This window comes from Delphinus delphis, chromosome 21, assembly GCF_949987515.2.
Source record: "Delphinus delphis chromosome 21, mDelDel1.2, whole genome shotgun sequence".
Taxonomy (NCBI): domain Eukaryota; kingdom Metazoa; phylum Chordata; class Mammalia; order Artiodactyla; family Delphinidae; genus Delphinus; species Delphinus delphis.
In genome coordinates, this window is record NC_082703.1 from 2,215,351 (window position 1) to 2,236,538 (window position 21,188).

The following is a 21,188-nucleotide window of genomic DNA, read 5'->3' on the forward strand; positions in this document are numbered from 1 at the left end:
GCCCCGAGCCGCCGCTCCGCGGTCCCTCACCACCCGCTGAGCGACATTACGCTGAATCCCTGCGTCCAGCCATTCGCCATACAAACGGGTGTTAGTGTCCTCTGTCCACTGTTCTGAGTCCCAGCCCCCAAGGCGTTTGCTATCCAGAGGGAGAGTTGCGACATAAAAGCCACCGTGTGTTACTACCACTTGGAAGAGCTGGTTGCCAGTCCCGGATGAAGTTAAAGCCTCGCAGGCACGATGACCCCGCGGTTACACTCCTAGCTTTGCGCCCGGGGAAACTAACATACGCATGAAGGGCAGATCCAGTCATGCTTGAGGCAGAGTGGTTTGAAACTGCAAGAACCTGTAAATGATCTAAATGTCCATCAGTGGAGAAAATGGATGAATTGTGGTGTAATGCATACAGCAGTAGAAATGATCTAGACTTACCTGTGTCCACACGGATGAATCTCAGAAATAAGGCTGAGAGGGAAATGCAAGTTGCAGACATATCTTTTTAATATCATACATAAAGTGTAAAGCCAAGCAAAATAGGTATGTTGTTTAGGCTTATATGCATGTGTAATAAAAGTATAAAGATACATATGGAAAGTTAAACACTGAATTTAAGCCGTGGCTGGGAATAGGGAGGAGGCACAATGTTGAGGTCCAGCTTCACGGTGGGCTTCAGCCAGAGAAGTTATTGCTTAGGTAGGGTGATAGATTTATGCGTGCTCTCTATATTATTTTTTATACTTCTCTGTATATTGAATGACTTGATAACTTTGTAAAGCTACAATACAGTGTGATGAGTGCTATGTTCATAGAAGGACAAGACGCTAAGATAGCATTTGATGGAAGCACCTAAGCTAGTCTGGGAAGCTTCCCAGGAGGATGGACATTTAAACTGAGTCCTGAGGGATGTGAGCCAGGAGAAGGGAGGAAGAGCGTTCCTAACAGAAGGAGCAGCCTTTGCGAAGGCTCAGAGAAAGCACGTCTCAGTGCAGGAACTGAAAGAGACCCAGTGTGACGGAAGCAGAATTCTGTGAGGGGAAGGAGGAGACAGGAGGTGAGCTCGACAATAGAGTTGAGTTTAGGCTTCTTCTTAAGGACAGTAGCAAGCTGTTGAGTTTTACGGTGGAGATAACTTTCAGGAAAGTCATGGTCATGAACTATCTAATAAAGGTCAGTCACATGGGTTTTCTCAGAGAAAACAAACCTCTGTGCCTGAAGGTCAGGAAGAAGTTCAGTGACTCCTTTTTTCCTCCTTGCCCGGCCCCACTGTTCAAAATCCCAGGAGTTGAGGGACACTGGTGTATAAGGAGTATGACAAGACCAACTAGACATCTGCTGTCCAACAGCTTCTCTGGTGCCCACAAAACCAGAATGGGCCACAGGGCCCCTTGGGTGGATGTGCCCTTCTCTGCTTCCTCTTCAAGGATGGCTCTTTCAGCTCTGTCACAAACCTCCGTGCCCAGAAGAATCTGGAATTCCTGTCTTAGGGCTGAGCATGGCTGGTCCCTCTACCTAGAACACTCTTCCCCTGACACCTCACAGACCCTCCCTCACTTCATTCAGGTCTCAGCTCACCTGTTACCTTCTTCCCCAATACCCCTATTTAAAACTAAAACATTCTCTATCCCTGTGTCCTGCTATATCTGCTTTGGTTTTCATTCTACTCATATCTACCTGACATTATAATGTGTGTTTGTTTTTCTGCTTCCCTTGCACTAGAATGTAAGATCCATGAAGGCAAAGAGTTTGTCCTGAGGGCAAGAACCTTCTCTGTTAAGCTATAATGCACAATGAACAGACACCCAGTCTTGTGGCTTTTTTCAGCAAAAGCTCATGTCTTGCTCACATTCATGTCCAGTGCTTCATTCTACCATGACTGCAGCCATGGAGAAATGATGTAGCAAATCCTACACTGGCTCCTGCCCAGCAGAGAGATGCCTGTGACTGGCATTCACTGGCCAAAGCAGGTCATATGATTCCAATGTGACAAACACATGCAGAAATAAAATTGGACAAAATTCAACATCTATTCAACTCTCAACAAAATAGGAATAGAAGGCAACTTCCTCAATCTGATAAATGGCATCTATGAAAAACTTACAGCTAATATGACACTTGAAAGACAATATTTTTTGCCTAGAATCAAGAACAAGGCAAATATATCTGCCCTTACCACTTCTACTCAGCACTGTCCTGGAGGTCCCAGTCAGTGCAATAAGGCAAGAAAAAGAAATTAAAAGCACATAAATTGGCTTTGTTCAAACATGACATGATTATATATGTGTAAAATCTTAAGGAATCTACAAAATAAAAGCTGCTAGAACTTAAAGTGAATTTAGCAAGGTCACGAAATTCAAAGTCAATATACAAAAATAGATTGTATTTTTATAACCTAGATATAAACAAAATTGAACATTGAAATTTTTAAAATAGCATTTACAGTAAGTTTTTTAAATGAATACGTAAGTAAATTTAACAAAATATATATAAGCAACAAACATGGATGGATCTCATAAACATTACACTGAATGAAAGAAGACAGACTCAAAAAGGTATATACCATACTGCATGATTCCAACTACATGAAACTCTGGAAAAGAAATTCTAATCTTTCTAAGAATAAAGCAGAGAGTCATTGCCTGGGGCCAGCAGTGGAGAAAGGATTGAATGGGATGGGGCACATACGAAATTCCAGAAGAGATAGAAATGCATTGTGTTTATCTGTAGGGGTGGTGACACAAGTATATAAATGTATCAAAACTCACTGAAATGAATACTTTAAATGGTTGCATTTTATTATATATAAATTGAGCTTCTCCCTTGGGAAATCACCATGGATGGGATGCCATGTACAGATGTAGCATACACAAAGCAGCAAATTTGAAGCAGAGAAGAGTTATTTTGGAAATGTTGAATTTGAGATGTTCTTTGGAGAAATGTCTATTCATTTCACTGGATGGTTTGTGGGTCTTTTGCTGAGTTGTAGAAGTTCTGTATATATACTGGATATCGATCACACATAAGATATATGATTTGCAAATAACATTGATATAAAAGGAGAGTTAAGTATTTGGAGAAAATCAGTACTTATGTGGCAAGTGAAATTGTGAAAGAGGATGAGATTACCCAGGTAGTGTGTGTAGGGCTGAAAACGGAAACCGGGAGCTGTGGGGTGGGCAGAGACTGAGCGGAAGAAGCCAGAGGGGTGGGAGAAAGCTTGGGGGTGGGAAGCCACAGCAGTCAAGGGGGATTTCAAAAAGGAAAGGACTGAAAAGTGCACATTAAATTTAGCCATTAGTGACCTGGTGACAGCAGTTTCAGGGCAGTAGTAGTAGCAAAGTTCAGACTGCAGTGGGTGGAGGGGTCAAAGGAATACAAAAAATCGTAGACATTTAAACAAGTTGTTCTCGGACAACTGGATAGGCATATAGCATATATAGCATATAGCAAAAGAGTGAAGCTGGACCCTTACTTTACACCATACGCAAAAATTAACTCAGTACTTTAATGTAAGAGTCAAAACTAAAAAACTATTGGAAGAAAACATAGGGGTTCATCTTCATGACCTTGGATTTGGCCTTGGATTCTTTGTTACTCAAAAGCATGACTAACAAAAGAAAAATATAGTCAAATTGGACTTCATCAAAATTTTAAAAAAATTTTTTAAAAGACACTGTCAATAAAGTAAAAAGACAACTCAGAGAATATGAGAAGATATTTGCAAATCATACATCTGATAAGGAACTCGTATACAGAATATATGAAGAACTCCTACTCAACAGCAACAAAAACCAAACAACTTGATTCAACAATGGGCAAAAGAGGGGGCGGAATCAAGACAGCGGACTAGGAGGACGTCAAATTTGTGTCTCCTCACAACTAGGGCACCTACCAGGCACCGGAGGGGGACAACGGACACCTAAGGGGATGGGAGGGACCCCAACTGGGTAGGATGTGGGGCTTGGGGGAAGTGAAGAGAGAGGAAAAGTGGAGGCAGGATGGGACTGGCCCACCTGAGGGGTGGCTGGGGGAGGGGAAGGGATCCCATGCCTGAAGGGGGAAATGGGGGGACCATTGGGAGGGCAGAGGATCAAAAGGGAGCATGGACAGGTTTCCCCTGCCCACCTGGGCCCCCAGGAACCTGCTGAGATCCCCGGCCTGATCCTCTGCTCACCGAGGCCCCCTCCAGCTGCATGGGTCCTGAGGGAGTGGGAGGGATGGAAGGGGGAGCAAAAGTAAAGGCCGGACCTACAGGACGGGCACCCCTGAGGGGCAGCTACGGGAGGGGAGGAGTTCCTACACCCAGCGGGACCCACCCACAGTTAGGGGTCCAGCATTGATGGGGGAGACCCTGGGGGAGGGCACGGAGGAACGGAAGGGAACGGGGCCAGCGCTTTCCCTGTCCTCTTAGGCACCGGGGAACCTGTAGGGCTCCCGGGCCTAATCCTCTGCCCTCGGAGCCTCCCTCCTGCCGGGCAGAGCCCAAGCCCCACCCCTACGCCCCCAGCCGGGGCCCCACGTCTACACTCGGAGACCCCCTCTGAGACCCCCTCCAACACACTGGGCCTAAACCCCACCCACACACCCTCACTCAGGTGGCTACCTCCAAACTCAGGAACCCCATACAACAGAGGCCCTCCTTTCCACGTGCTGCTGCTCCCCTTCTGCGCAGGTCCTAAGCAGAGGCCCTGCCCACACTTGAACATTTCACCGCCTAGGCCCCGGCCCATGCTCTAATGTCACCCCCAACCCACCTAGGTCCCGCCCCACCCAAAACCCTGCCCATGCCGAAGTTCCAGCCCCCACCTAAACCCCACCCCCAGAGCCAACGCTTTTTTTTTCCTCTTACATTTTCCTGTTTTACCTTGTTGATTCATTGTTGTTGATCCTTTTATATTTTTATTTTTCCTAAAAAATCTTTTATTTTTCTAATTTTATTTTATTCTTTATACTTTGTTATTGTTCTCTCCTTCTGGCTTGTTCCCCCCCTTTTTTTTCTATTTTTCTGTTGTGGCTTTATTTTACCATGTTGCAGTTGTTTCAATTACAGTTTTATTTTTCCTAATATAATTTTTATCTTCCTAATTCTATTTTGTTTTTTACTCTTTGATATTGTACTGCTGCTTTTTTTCTTTCTTCCTTTTTTTTTTTTTTTTTTACTGTGCCACAAAGGTTGTGGGATCATGGTCCCCAGGCCAGAGGTTGGGCCAGGGCTCCTCTGGTGGGAGCTCCGAGTCCAAACCACTGGACTAACAGAGAACCGCAGACCCCACAGAATATCAATTGGAGTGAGGCCTCCCAGAGGTGCTCATCTCAGCACCAAGACCCAGCTCTATCCAACTGCCTGCAAACTCCAGTACTGGACACCTCAGGCCAAACAACCAGTAAGACAGGATTACAGCACCACACAACAAAAAAAAGAAATGACAAAAAAAAAATGTTAGAGACAAAAGAGCAAGGTAAAAACCTAAAAGACCAAATAAATGAAGATGAAATAGGCAACCTACCTGAAAAAGAATTCAGAGTAATGATAGTAAAAATGATCCAAAATCTCAGAAACAGAATGAAGAAAACACAAGAAACATTTAACAAGGATCTAGAAGAACTAAAGAGCAAACAAACAATGACGAACAACAAAATTACTGAAATTAAAAATACTCTAGAAGGAATCAATAACAGAATAACCAAGGCAGAAGAATGGATAAGTGAGCTGGAAGATAAAATGGTGGAAATAACTGCCAGGGAGCAGAATAAGGAAAAAAGAATGAAAGGAATCGAGGACAGTCTCAGAGACCTCTGAAAAAACATTAAACGTACCAACATTCAAATTATAGGGGTCCCAGAAGAAGAAGAGAAAAAGAAAGGGTCTGAGAAAATATTTGAAGAGTTTATAGTCGAAAACTTCCCTAACATGGGAAAGGAAATAGTCAATCAAGTCCAGGAAGCACAGAGAGTCCCACACAGGATAAACCAAAAGAGAAACACGCCAAGACACATATTAATCAAACTATCAAAAATTAAATACAAAGAAAAAATATTAAAAGCAGTAAGGGAAAAGCAACAAATAACTTACAGGGAATCCCCATAAGGTTAACAGCTGATTCTTCAGCAGAAACTCTGCAAGCCAGAAGGGAGTGGCAGCACACATTCAAAGTGATGAAAGGGAAAAACCTACAACCAAGATTACTCTACCCAGCAAGGATCTCATTCAGATTCAACGGAGAAATTAAAACCTTTACAGACAAGCAAAAGCTAAGAGAATTCAGCACCACCAAACCAGCTTAACAACAAAGGCTAAAGAAACTTCTCTAGGCAGGAAACACAAGAGAAGGAAAAGACCTACAAAAACAAACCCAAAACAATTAAGAAAACAGTAATAGGAACATACATATTGATAATTACCTTAAATGTAAATGGATTAAATGCTCAAACCAAAAGACATAGACTGGCTGAATGGATACAGAAACAAGAATTCATATATATTCTGTCTACAAGAGACCCACTTCAGACCTAGGGGCACATACAGACTGAAAGTGAGGGGATGGAAAAAGATATTCCATGCAAATGGAAATCAAAAGAAAGCTGGAGTAGCAATTCTCATATAAGACAAAATAGACTTTAAAATAAAGACTATTATAAGAGACAAAGAAGGACACTACATAATGATCAAGGGATCAATCCAAGAAGAAGATATAACAATTGTAAATATTTATGCACCCAACAGAGGAGCACCTCAATACATAAGGCAAATGCTAACAGCCATAAAAGAGGAAATTGACAGTAACACAATCATAGTAGGAGACTTTAATTTTTTTTTATTACGTTTCGACGAACCCTTGTGTCAAGGGCTGACTTTCAATAGATCGCAGCGAGGGAGCTGCTCTGCTACATACGAAACCCTGACCCAGAAGCAGGTCGTCTATGAATGGCTTAGCACCAGGTTCCCCACGAACATGCACTGAATAGTAGGTGACTTTAACACTCCACACTCACCAATGGACAGATCATCCAAAATGAAAATAAATAAGGAAACACAAGATTTAAATGACACATTAAACCAGATGGACTTAACTGACATTTATAGGACATTCCATCCAAACAGCAGAGTACAATTTCTTCTCAAGTGCTCATGGTACATTCTCTAGGATAGACCATATCTTGGGTCACAAATCAAACCCTGGTAAATTTAAGAAAATTGAAATAGTATCAAGTATCTTTTCCAACCACAATGCTATGAGACTAGAAATTAATTACAGGAAAAAAATGTAAGAAATACAAACACATGAAGGCTAAACAATATGCTACTAAATAACAAGGAGATCATGGAAGAAATCAAAGAGGAAATTAAAAAATACCTAGAAACAAATGACAATGAAAACACGATGATGCAAAACCCATGGGAGGCAGCAAAATCAGTTCTAAGAGGAAAGTTTATAGCAATACAATCCTACCTCAAGAAACAAGAACAATATCAAATAAACAACCTAACCTTACACCTAAAGCAATTAGAGAAAGAAGAACAAAAAAATCCCAAAGTTAACAGAGTGAAAGAAATCATAAAGATCAGATCAGAAATAAGTGAAAAAGAAATGAAGGAAACAATAGCAAATATCAATAAAACTAAAAGCTGGTTTTTTGAGAAGATAAACAAAATTGATAAACCAGACTCAAGAAAAAAAGGGAGAAGACTCAAATCAACAGAATTAGAAATGAAAAAGGAGAAGTAACAACTGACACTGCAGAAATACAAAGGATCATGAGAGATTACTACAAGCAACTATATGCCAATGAAATGGACAGCCTGGAAGAAATGGACAAATTCTTAGAAAAGCATGACCTTCGGAGACTGAACCAGGAAGATATAGAAAATATAAACAGACAAATCACAATGAAATTGAAACTGTGATTAAAAATCTTCCAAAAAAACAAAAGCCCAGGACAAGATGACTTCACAGGCAAATTCTATCAAACATTTAGAGAAGAGCTAACACCTATCCTTCTCAAACTCTTCCACAATATAGCAGAGGGAGGAATACTCCCAAACTCATTCTACAAGGCCACTATCACCCTGATACCAAAACCAGACAAAGATGTCACAAAAAAAGAAAACTACAGGCCAATATCTCTCATGAACATAGATGCAAAAATCCTCAACAAAATACTAGCAAACAGAATCCAACAGCACATGAAAAGGATCATACACCATGATCAAGTGGGGTTTATCCCAGGAATGCAAGGATTCTTCAATATACACAAATCAATCAATTTGATACACCATATTAACAAACTGAAGAATAAAAACCATATGATAATCTCAATAAATGCATAAAAAGCTTCTGACAAAATTCAACACCCATTTATGATAAAAACTCTCCAGAAAATGGGCATAGAGGGAACCTACTTCAACATAATAAAGGCCATATATCACAAACCCACAGCCAACATCGTTCTCAATGGTGAAAAACTGAAACCATTTTCTCTAAGATCAGGAACAAGACAAGGCTGCCCACTCTCACCACTATTATTCAACATAGTTTTGGAAGTTTTAGCCACTGCAAGCAGAAAAGAAAAAGAAATAAAAGGAATACAAATTGAAAAAGAAGAAATAAAGCTGTCACTGTTTGCAGATGTCATGATACTATACATAGACAATCCTAAAGATGCTACCAGAAAACTACTAGAGCTAATCAATGAATTTGGTAGAGTAGCAGGGTACAAAATTAATGCACAGAAATCTCTTGCATTCCTATACACTAATGATGAAAAATATGAAAGAGAAATTAAGGGAACACTCCCGTTTACCACTGCAACAAAAATAAAATACCTAGGAATAAACCTACCTAAGGAGACAAAAAACCTGTATGCAGAAAACTATAAGACACTGATGAAAGAAATTAAAGATGATACAAACAGATGGAGACATATACCATGTTCTTGGATTGGAAGAATCAACATTGTGAAAATGACTATACTACCCAAAGCAATCTACAGATTCAATGCAATCCCTATAAAACTACCAATGGCATTTTTCACAGAACTAGAACAAAAAATTGCACAATTTGTATGGAAATACAAAAGACCCTGAATAGCCAAGGCAATCTTGAGAAAGAAAAATGGAGCTGGAGGAATCAGGCTCCCGGACTTCAGACTATACTACAAAGCTACAGTAATCAAGACAGTATGGTACTGGCACAGAAACAGAAATACAGATCAATGGAACAGGATAGAAAGCCCAGAAATAAACCCATGCACATATGGTCACCTTATCTTTGATAAAGGAGGAAAGAGAATACAATGGAAAAAAGACAGCCTCTTCAATAAGCAGTGCTGGGAAAACTGCACTGCTACTTTAGTTTTGCTTGAAGGTAAGGAATGTGGACTATAAAGATGTAAGAGGCACCATTACAAGTCACTAGGAACAGCCTCAAAGAGCAGCTTCTTTGGGCAACAGACAAAGAAGAGACTGGAGTTGTGTGCTGTGGTGTAGGTGTGGTTGAATCATTCACTGGAGTCACCAGTCAGCCTGGAACGTGTGTGTAGCTCCAACAATTGCTGGCTGAAGATGTGAGAATACAGCGAAGCTCATTGTGTTCATAATGTACTCCACAATGGCCAGTCCAATTGCTATCCATTTTTTTTTAATCTGGAGGCTTAATTGAATGATGTGACAAAATGATGTATGAGAATTAAGACAGCGAAATTCATTATTTCTGGATGGAAAGATATACCAGATTAGATTTATCTGTTTAAAAAAAGACAAAAGTTATCACCAAAACCCCATTTCCCATCTTGCACTGTTTGGATTGAGCTTGGGGGAAGAGATGTTTTTCTTAACTCTCTATTTTGTTTGAACTTTTTCTGTGGTTCAAGTGCTGTTTTTTGTGTTGGGACCAAACAGGTGTCAATTAACTTTAAAAGCAAGCATCAAAAAAAAAAAAAAAAAAAAAAAAGGGCAAACAAATGAGCAGAGGATCTGAACAGGCATTTCTCCAAGGAAGATATACAAATAGCCAATAAGGATATGAAAAGATGCTCAATATCATTAGTCATCAGGAAAATACACATCAAATGCACAGTGAGTACCCTGCTCATGAAGGAACAGGGTAGACTGTTCCTGTTCACTGGAAGACTTAATACTGTTAATATGTCAATACTACCCAAAATCAATCTACAGATTCCATGCAATTTTCATCAAAATCCCAATGGTGTTTTTTGCAGATAGAAAAAAAATCTAAAACTTATATGGTCTCACATACTCAATTTCAAAACTTACTACAAAGCTATAGTAATCAAAACCATATGATACTGAGTCATAAAGACAGAGAAATAGACTGAAGGGATAGAATGGAGAACCCAAAAATAAACTCTCACATATAAGGCCAAGTGGTTTTAGACAAGGGTGCCATGACCATTCAATGGGGAAAATACAGTGTTTTCAAACAAGTGATGTTGGGAAAACTGGATAAGCAACATGTAAAAAATAAGTTGTACCCTGTATATAAAAGTTAACTCAAAATGGATCCAAGAGCTAAAACTATAAGTCTCAGAAGGGAATACTTCATGATAATGGATTTAACAATGATTTCTTGGACATGACACCAAAGCACAGAAAACAAAAGATAGATAAATTGTACTTCATCAAAATTAAAAACTTTTGTGCATCAAAGGATACTATCAATAGTGAAAAGGCAACCATGGAATGGCAGAAGATATTTGCAAATCATATATGTGATAAGGGATTGATATCCAGTATTTATAAAAAGCATCTACAACTTAACAACAAAATCAAACAACCTAATTCAAAAATGGGCACAGTACTTGAATAGACATTTCTCCAAAGATATACAAATGGCCAATAAACACATGAAAAGATGCCCAATATCACTAATCATTAGGGAAATACAAATCAAAACCACAATACCACTTCACATCCATTAGAATGCTACTATTGGAAAAAAGAAAAAGGGGAAATAACAAGTGCTGATGAGGATGTGGAGAAACTGGAACCCTTGTGTAATTGCTGGTGGGAATGTAAAATGGTACAGCCACTGTAGAAAACAGTATGGTGGTTCCTCAAAAAAATCAAACATAAAATTACCACATAATCTAGGAATTCCACTTTGGGGTATACACCCAAAAGAATTTAAAGCAGGGACTCAGAACAGATATTTGTACACCCATGTTCATAGTAGCATTATGGTGGCGACCAGGCACTTGGGGTGGGAGTGGGGCGGGTTGGTGAATATGGGGAGTTAGTGTTGAATGGATAAAGAGTTTCCCTCGAGGAAGATGAAAAAGTTTTGAAGATGGACGGTAGTGGTGGTTGCACAACACCGTGAATGTACTTAATGCCACTGAACTGCACACTTAAATATAGTAATTTTATTTATATTTTACTATAATTTAAAAAGCGGGAAAACCACTCTAGAAGAAAGTTATTGTCATTTCCTATTTCACATATAAGAAACAGAGCCTCTGTGAGACTGATTTTAACAGTAAGGACACTCAAATTCCAAGTATCAGAAGGCTCATCTAAAAATATATAAAAGTAAACCCACCCCAAAGAAAAACCATCATCAAATACCACTTCCCACCCATTAGGAGAGTTATGATCAAAAAGATAATGTAGAGAAATCAGAACCCTCATACATTGCTGATGGGAATGTAAAAGTGCAGATGCTTTGAAAAATAGTCTGTTTAATGGCAGTTCCTCAAATGATTAAACCTAGAGTTACCAAAAGACCCAATAGTTCCATTCCTGGGTATATAAGAAGAGAAATGAAAACACAAAAACTTGTACACAAATGCTTATATCAGCATTATTCATAATAGCCCAAAGTGGAAACAACCCAAATGTCCATCAATGGACTAAAGGATAAAACAAAATATTACTCAGCTCTAAAGAGGAATGAAGTGCTGATATATGCTACACCTTGGATATACCTTGAAAACATTATGCTAAGTGAAAGAAACCAGACACAAAAGTTCACATATGTTATGATTCCATTCATATGAAAGTCCAGAATAGAGAAATCGGTACAGATAGAAAGTAGATCAGTGGTTGTTTAGGGCTGGGGTTGGGGGAGGGATGGGAAGATAGGGGATGATAGCTAATTGGTATCAAGGGTTTTGAGATGATGAAAATGTTCGCAATATTTTCTCAGCTTTACTGAGGAATAATTGACCAATAAAATTGTATCTATTAACAGGGTACCACATGATGATTTGACATAGTATACTGTGTGAAATCAGGTTATTTAATACATCCATCTCCTCACAGTCACTGTTTTTTGTAGAGACAATGCCTAAGGTCTACTCTTCAAAAATCTATAGTACACACACATTAACTATAGTCACCATGCTGTACACTAGATTCCCAGAGCTTATCCATCTTACAACTGAAGACTTGTTGTACCCTTTGACTGGAATCTTCCCACCTCCTTCACTCCCCAGCCCCTAGTAACCACCATTCTATTCTCTGAGTTTAATTTTTTTTTTAATTCCACAGATAAGTGAGATCATGCGGTATTTATCTTTCTTTGTCTGCCTAATTTCACTTAGCATAACGTCCTCTAGTTTCACACATGCTGTTGCAAATGGCAGGATTTTCTTTTTTCTCATGGCTGAATAATGTTTTTTGTGTATGTGTATTTTCTTTCACATCTTCTTTACATTTAGTTTGCTTTTATATCTTGGCTATTGTGAATAATGCTACAATAAACATAGGAGTGCAAATATCTCTTTGAGAGTCTGATTTCACTTACTTCAGATATATTCCCAAATGTGGGATTGTTGGATCATACGGCTCTATTTTAAATTTTTTTGAGGAACCTCTATACTGATTTCCATAATGGCTGTACCAGCTTACATACCTACCAACAGTGCACAATTTCTCCACAGCCTGGACAACACTTGTTATCTGTTGTCTTTTTAATAAAAGCCATCTTAGCAGGTGTGAGGTGATATCTCATTGTAGTTTTGATTTGCATTTCCCTGGTGATTAGTGATGCTGAGCACTTTTTGTGTACCTGTTGGCCATTTGTATGTCTGCTCTGGAAAAATGTCTATTCTGCCCATTTTAAAATTGAATTATTTGTTTCTTTGCTATTGAGTTGCACAAGTTCTTTATATATTTTGGATATTAACCCATCAGATATATTGTTTACAAATATTTTCTACCATTCTATAGGTTGCCTTTTCATTTTGTTTCCTTTGCTGTACAGACACTGTTTAATTTGATGTAGTCCCAGGTGTCTACTTTTGCTTTGTTGCCTGAGGTTTTGGGTGTCATATAAAATAATCATTGCTAAGACCAACATCAAGGAGCTTTTTACCTATGTTTTCCTCTAGGAGTTTTACAGTTTCAGGTCTTACATTCTAAGTCTTTTATCCATTTTGAGTTAACTTTTGTGAATGTTATAAAATAGGGGTCCAGTTTGATTCTCTTGCATGTAGATATCCAGTTTTCCAAACACCATTATTGAAGAGACTATCCTTTTCTCATTAAGTATTCTTGGCACTCTTGACAAAATCAAGGTTTATAAAAGGCTCTCAAATCTGTTCCATTGGTCTGTGTCTACTATAAATTTGTAATACAGTACTTTGAAATCAGGAATTGTGATGCCTCCAACTTTGTTCTTCTTTCTCAAGACTGCTTTGGCTATTCAGATTCTTTTATGATTCCAAGCAAATTTTAGGATTGTTTTTTCTATTTCTGTGAAAAATGCCATTGGAATTTTGATAGGGATTGCACTTAATCTGCAGATTGTCTTTGGTGGTATGGACATTTTAACAATATTAATTCTTCCAGTCCATAACCATGGGCTATCTTTCCATTCATTTGTGTCTCCCTCAATTTTTACATCACTGTCTTATAGCTTTCAGCATATATATCTTTCATCTTCTTGGTTAAATTTATTCTTAAATATTGTTTTTAATGCTATTGTAAATAGAATTGTTTTTTAAATTTCTACTTCTGATAATTTGTTAACATATAGAAAAGCAATTGATTTTTGTATATTGATTTTGTATCCTTCAACCTCATTGAATTCATGTATTAGTTCTAACTTTTTTTTTTTTTTGGTGGAGTCTAGGGTTTTCTATATATAGAATCATGTCATTTGTATACAGACATTTTTACTTCTTCTTTAAGAACTTGGATACCTTTTATTTCTTTTTGTTGCCTAATTACTCTAGCTAGTACTATGTTGAATAGAAGTGGTGAGAGTGGAAATTCCTGTCTTTTTCCTAATGTTACAGAAAAAGCTTTCAGATTTTCACTGTTGAGTATGATGTTGGCTGTAGGCTTGTCATGTATGGCCTTTATTATGTTGAGGTACATTATTTCTATGCCTTATGATTGAGAGTTTTTAATCATGAAAGGACGTTGAATTTTGTCAAATTCTTTTTCTGCACGTATTGAGATGATTCTATGATTTTTACCCTTCATTCTGTTAATGTGATGCATCTCATTGATTGATTAGAGCATGTTGAATGAACCATCCTTGGTTCATATTCATATATCCTTTAGGGATATTGGCCTGTAGTTTTTCTTTTCTTGTAGTGTCCAGCAAGGCTTTGGTATCAGTGTAATGCTGGTCTCATAAAATAAGTTTGAAAGTGTTCCCTGATCTTCAATATTTTGAAAGTTTGAGAAGGGTTGGTATTAATTATTCTTTATATATTTAGTAGAATTCACCAGTAAAGACTGTAGGTCCTGGGCTTTTCTTTGTTGGGAGGTTTTTGATACTGATTCAATCTCCTACTCGTTAGTCTGTTCAGATTTTCTATTACTTCATGATTCCATCTTGGTAGGTTATATGTGCCAGGGATTTATCCATTTATTCAAGGTTATAAAATTTGTTAACATACAATTGTTCACAGTAATCTCTTATGATGCTTTGTATTTCTGTGGTGCAGTTGGAATATCTTCTTTCATTTCTATTTATTTGAGTCCTCTCTTATTCTTCGTCTAGCTAAATGTGTGTCCATGTTTATGTTTTTTTTTTGTTTGTTCGTTTTTGTTTTTGTTTTTGTGCACTTCTTTCTAATTGTATTTCAAGTTCTTTCTAAAACAAGGCCCTTGGATACCCCAGGTTCAATATGTCCCTGGGCCTGGTCCACTGCTGTCTTGTATTCATATGTGGGTATTTGCTCGTTCACCAACATGAAGTCCCAGGATAGGTGTGATAAAACAGGACTCTCTCCTCCATGACACAAGTCCTTTGCTGGTTTCAGAGGTGGACGGCGGTCTTTGCAGAAAACACACAGGAACTTTTTCTTGGAACTGAAGTGCGATGAAAAGTGCCTGCCCTGAACATCACCATCTTTTCCCTGACCCTTTCCCTCCAGTTTCTGAAGATACAGCAGAAAATAATCTTGCTTGAAGATACTGGGTGACAATTCCATAAAACAAAAACACATGCTTCCAAGGCACTGTGCTTTCAGATATGCTGGGTTTAGTTCAGCTGCTGGATAAGCTGATTGATGCATTCACCTCGATAGCCAGGTGAGCCCACTTCCTTGAGGAAGCCCACTCTATTCTTGGTAGCGTGACGGGCCACTGAGAGTTGGAAAGGGCACGAGAACCCTGAGATCACCTGAAAATTCTTCCCCAGAAAGGCAATTTCATGAATGAGGTCTTCCAAGCAAATTACATCAAACTTCCCCAGGTGCTCCTCAATCACTGTGTTGTCTGTCAAAGGGATGATTTTATTCTTGACCTTGGCTTGTCCACGTTTCAAGATGAGTTCCTGAACTGACTTCAAATTTGGAAATCCCCAGGTCACATAAGGTTCCACTATACGAAGCGTTTTTATGGTTTGAGGAGTTACTTGCATAAAGACACCACTGAAAATCTTATTCAGGCGAAGTCTTGCAATGGTCCTCTGCACCAGTAAACTCACCCCATTAATCCTTTCGATGCGTAAAACAAAGGCCAAGGAATGTTTATCTGGCACTTCCAAGCCATGAGGTTTCACTTCTAGTCGTCTGAGTCGCACCTTGTCACGTAGTTGCTGCCAGGAATCATGTAGGAACCATTCTAGTCGCTTAAACTTGATCTCTTTTCCTTTCCTCTGCTCCTTCCTTTGCAAAAGCGCCTGCTTTGCCTGGGTGGCTTTCAGGGCCTGATAAGCCTTCCTCTTTTTCAGGAGATTTTCTGGAACCAAAGGGATCTTTTTTCTTGGCTCTTCCTCCGCCATCTTTCCAACTCTCCATGTTTATGTTTTTAAAAAAATCAGATCTTAGTTTCATTGACCTTTTCTATTGACTTTCTGGTCTCTTATTTCATTTATTTCTGCTCTGATCATTGTTATTTCCTTCCTTCTACTAACTTTTAGGCTTAGTTTTTTTTTTTTTTCTAGTTCTTTGAGGTGTAAAGTTAGGTTGTTTATTTGAAATCTTTTTTTTCTTAATGTAGACATTTATCACTACACATACGCTTTCCTCTTAGAACTGCTTTTGCTACATCTGTAAGATTTGGTATAGTGTGCTTTCATTTTTGTTTGTCTCAAGGAATTTTTTAAAATTTCCCTTTTGATTTCTTCTGTGACTCATTGTTTGTTCAGGAGTGTGTTGTTTAGAACACTCCCTAACACCATACACAAAAATAAACTCAAATGGATTAAAGACCTAAATGTAAGGCCAGATACTATAAAATTCTTAGAGAAAAACATAGGCAGAACATTCTTTGACATAAATTGCAGCAATATCTTTTTCAAGCCATCTCCTTGAGTAATGAAAATAAAAACAAAATTAAGCAAACGGGACCTAATTAAACTTAAGAGTTTTGCACAGAAAAGGAAACCATAAACAAAACAAAAAGGAGTGTGTTGTTTAATTTCCACACATTTGTGAATTTTCTCTGTTGTCCATTTGTTTTCTATTTCATTGGTTTCTGTTCCCTTTGTTTTCTCCCTCCTGTTACTGATTTCTAGTTTCATACCATTTTGGTAGGAAAATGAGATGAGATGGTCAGTATGATTTCAATCTTCTCAAATTTGTTAATACTCGTTTTGTGACCTAACAATATAATCTATCCTGGTGAATGTTTCATGTGTGCTTGAGGAAAATGTGTATTCTGCTACTGTTGGGTGGAATGTTATATATATATATATATATATATATATATATATATATATATGTTAGATCCATTTGGTCTAAAGTACAGTTCAAATCCAATGTTTCTTTCTTGATATTCTGTCTGATTTGTCCATTGTTCAAAGTGGGGCATTGAAGGCTCTAACTATTATTGCATTGTTGTCTATTTCTCCCTTCAGAGCTGGGAGCATTTGCTAAAATATTTAGGTGCTCCATTGTTGGGTGCATATATATTTACGATTGTTATACCCTCCTGATGAGTTGACTCTTTTATCATTATATAATGAATTTCTTTTTCTCTTATTACAGTTTCTGATTTAAGCCTATTTTGTCTAATATAAGTACAGCTATCCCTGCTCTCCTTCGGTTTCCATTTGCATGGAATATCTTTTTCCATCCCTTCACTTTAAGCCTATGTGTGTTCTTAAAATGGAAGTGAGTCTCTTGTAGGCAGCATAAAGTTGGGTCTTGCTTTTTATCCCTTCAGCCACTTTGTTCCTTTTGATTGGAGAATTTAATCCATTTACATTTAAAGTAATTATTGATAGTAAGGACTTACTAATACCATCTTATTGTTTTCTAGATGCTTTATAGTTCCTGTCTTCCTGGTTCACTGTCTTCCTTTGTGAATTAATAATTTCCAATAGTGGTATGCTTTGATTCTCTTCTATCTTTTGTGTATCTACTGTAGGTTTTTGCTTTGTGCTTACTGTAAAGCTTACATAAAGCATCTTATAGTTATAACAGTCTTTTTAAGCTGGTAACAACTTAAATTTGATTGCATATAAAAACTCTACCCTTTTATTTCCTTCTCCCATTTTACTTTTGATGTCACAGTTCACATCCTTTTATATTCCATATCAATTATATTGTGGGACTTCCCTGGTGGAGCAGTAGTTAAGACACCTCACTCCCAATGCAGGGGGCCCGGGTTCGATCCCTGGTCAGGTAACTAGATCCCACATGCTGCAACTAAGAGTTCACATGTCACAACTAAAGAGCCAGAGAGCCACAACTACGGAGCCTGCCTGCCACAACTAAGGAGCCCGCCTGCCACAACTAGGGAGCCCAAATGCCACAAATGAGGAGCCCACGAGCTGCAACTAAGTGCACATGTGCCAAAACTAAGAATGGCGTAACCAAATAATTAATTAATTATTGTGGCTATAGTTATTTTAATACTTTTGTCCTTTAACCTTTATAATAAACTTTAGTGATTAACAAACCACCATATACAGTATCAGAATATTTTGAATTTGATTAGGTACATACCTTTACCAGGGTGATTTATATTTTCATATGCTTTCATGTCACTAATGTGCATCCTTTAATTTCAGCTTGAAGAGCTCCTTTCTGCATTTCTTGTGAGGCATGTCCAGTGGTGATGACCTTCCTCAGCTTTTGTTTGTCTGGGAAAGTGTTTATCTCTCCTTCCTTTCTGGAGGACAGCTTTGCTAGGTAAAGTATTCTAGGTTGGCAGTTGTTCTCTTTCAACACTTTGAATATATCATTCCACTCTCTCCTGGCCTGCAAGATTTCTGTTGGGAAATTCTCTGATAGCTTTATGGGGGTTCCCTTGTATATGAGGACTTTTTTTTTTTCTCTTGCTGCATTAAAAATTCTCTCTTTATCTTTGATTTTTAGACAGCTTTATTTTAATGTCTTAGAGAAGATTCAAAACAAAAAGATTCAACAATCTTTGGGGGGACCTATTCGTGAACCTGAATGTCCAAATCTCTCCCCAGATTTGGGGAGTTCTAAGCCATTATTTTTTAAAGTAAACTTTCTGCCCCCTTTTCCCTTTCTTCTTCTTCTGGGACTCCAATAGTGCCTAGACTGTCTCTTTTGATGTTATCCATAATTCACGCAGGATTTCTTCACTCGTTTTCATTCCCTTTACTTTGTTCTTCCCTGAGTGAATAATTTCAAATGATTTGTCTTCAACTTCCTGTCTTACTGAGATAGAGAACAAATGACATGTCTTCAACTTGCTGTATTACTGAGATTCTTCTGCTTGATCAACTGTGCTGTTGCTCTCTATTGCATTTTTCATGTCATTCGCTGTAGCATTCAGCTCCAGAATTTGCTCAGCTCTCTTTTATGAGTTCTAGCTCTCTGTTAAACTTCTTGTTTTATTCATGTATTATTTTTCTTATTTCATTGAATTGTCTTCATGTTTTCTTGTAGCCTGCTGAGCTTCTTTATATCGACTAATTTGAATTCCTTATCTGGCAAATCACAGATCTCCACTCCTTTGGGATCACTTACTGAAGAATTATCATGTTCCTTTATTTTTCATGTCCCATGAAGTGTTGAACGGCCATCTTCACATGTGAAGAGGCAGCCATCTCTTCCAGTCTTTAGTGATTGGCTTTGAAGGAGAAATAGCTTCTGTCAGTTCTACCAGGGATTCTGAGGCTCTTCCAGAACTTTTCTATTGATATACCTGTTTCATATTTCTTGATCCCTCCTAGGGGGCATTCTTAAGATTCTCTGCCTTCTCTTTAACCTACAAAGCTAGGCTGAGTGCTGAGAGCCTCCTGTCTGCTTTCCCTTGGGCACTGCTGAATGTTCAAATCTGTGTACTTTCTCCCAATCCTGCAGTCAGGATTTCTGCACGTGCTCACCAGGCATCTGCAAAGGTTCACTCTCACCACCTTCTGGGGTGTGCACAGGGATCCAGCCATGGGTTAGGTGTGTGTGTAGGTGAGTTATACAGAACACTGGGGATGACTTGGTTTCACATTTTAAATTACCATTAAATCACCGGTCCCCAACCTCTTTGGCACCAGAGACCGGTTTCATAGAAGACAATTTTTCCACAGACCAGGGCCGGGGGGATGGTGTTCGGATGTTTCAAGAGCACTACATTTATTGTGCACTTTATTTCTGTTATTATTACATTGTAATATATAATGAAATAATTATACAACTCACCATAATGCAGAATCAGTGCAAGCTCTGAGCTTGTTTTTCTGCAACTAGATGGTCCCATCTGGGGGTGATGGGAGACAGTGACACTTGAAGTGTGTTGCTTATGTCCAGTCTGCTCCATAATCTCGTTTTGGTTGCTGTCACTGCAGAAAACCCTGCTTCACAAAGAAAGGATGTTGGAAATGGAAGCAGGCTTTTCAGTGCTTTTGTGGCAGCCTCAGGATATTCCGCCTTGACTTTAATCCAGAACGTATGGAGATTTGAAGTTGTCTCAAACATACTTTCAAGGCCACCGTCATTTGTGATCTCAAGCAGCTGATCCTCTTCGAGCACCGGCAAAGTCGATTCACCTGGTTTACTCAGATATGGGTCGCGGATCCATTCGTTCCCAGTTCGGGGGTCTTTTGTGGTTGGGAAGTAATGCTCAAACCATTTTGAAAGCTGAGACAGGTAATCATGCACCAGATGGGAGAAAGAAGGCCCTGGCTCAGTCTCTTTCAAAATCTCTGCTAATGTTTGAAACGTCAAAAATCCCAATGTTCACTCGTCGCCCCCATAATTCCAGTTTGGCTTTGAATGCCAACTTGAACACAGTTGTCCTTCTCCCCTGAAGTGACAGACTGACTTCTTTGAGCAGGTTGAATACGTCACACAAGTAAGCAAGTTTTGCGACCCATTCCGTGTCACTGAAATGTGCTGCCAGTGGTGACTGTTTTTCTAAAAGAAATCTCTGGAGCGGCTCTCATAACTCAAAAACTCTGGCCAGTGATCTACCCTTAGAAAGCCATCTCACCTCTGTGAATAAGAAAAGACGTGTGTGCTCTGTGTCCATCTCCCCACAGAGCTGCATGAACAGACGTGAGTTAAGGGTGTGTACTTTAATGTGGTCGATAATTTTAATCACATCCTTCAAAATGTTAAGTTCAGGTGATGGGCTTCCCTGGTGGCGCAGTGGTTGAGAGTCCGCCTGCCGATGCAGGGGACATGGGTTCGTGCCCCGGTCCGGGAAGATCCCACATGCCGCTGAGCGGCTGGGCCCGTGAGCCATGGCCGCTGAGCCTGCGCATCCGGAGCCTGTGCTCCACAACGGGAGAGGCCACAATGGTGAGAGGCCCACGTACCACACAAAAAAAATTAAGTTCAGGTGACATTTTTCG

At 39.0% G+C, this 21,188-nt stretch overlaps 1 protein-coding gene across 1 annotated transcript; it reads right to left on the minus strand.

The window, feature by feature from the left end:
• Window positions 1-15,228: 15,228 nt before the first annotated feature.
• LOC132417697 (large ribosomal subunit protein uL30-like) lies at window positions 15,229-16,235 on the minus strand. The gene has a single exon (XM_060001484.1). The coding sequence runs from the start codon at window positions 16,197-16,199 to the stop codon at window positions 15,456-15,458; it is 744 nt and encodes a 247-aa protein (XP_059857467.1). The 5' UTR covers window positions 16,200-16,235; the 3' UTR covers window positions 15,229-15,455.
• Window positions 16,236-21,188: the final 4,953 nt, after the last annotated feature.

Coding starts and splice junctions, on each gene's coding strand:
- LOC132417697 (XM_060001484.1), bottom strand. CDS start 16,199: ATGGCGGAGGAAGAGCCAAGAAAAAAGATCCCTTTGGTTCCAGAAAAT.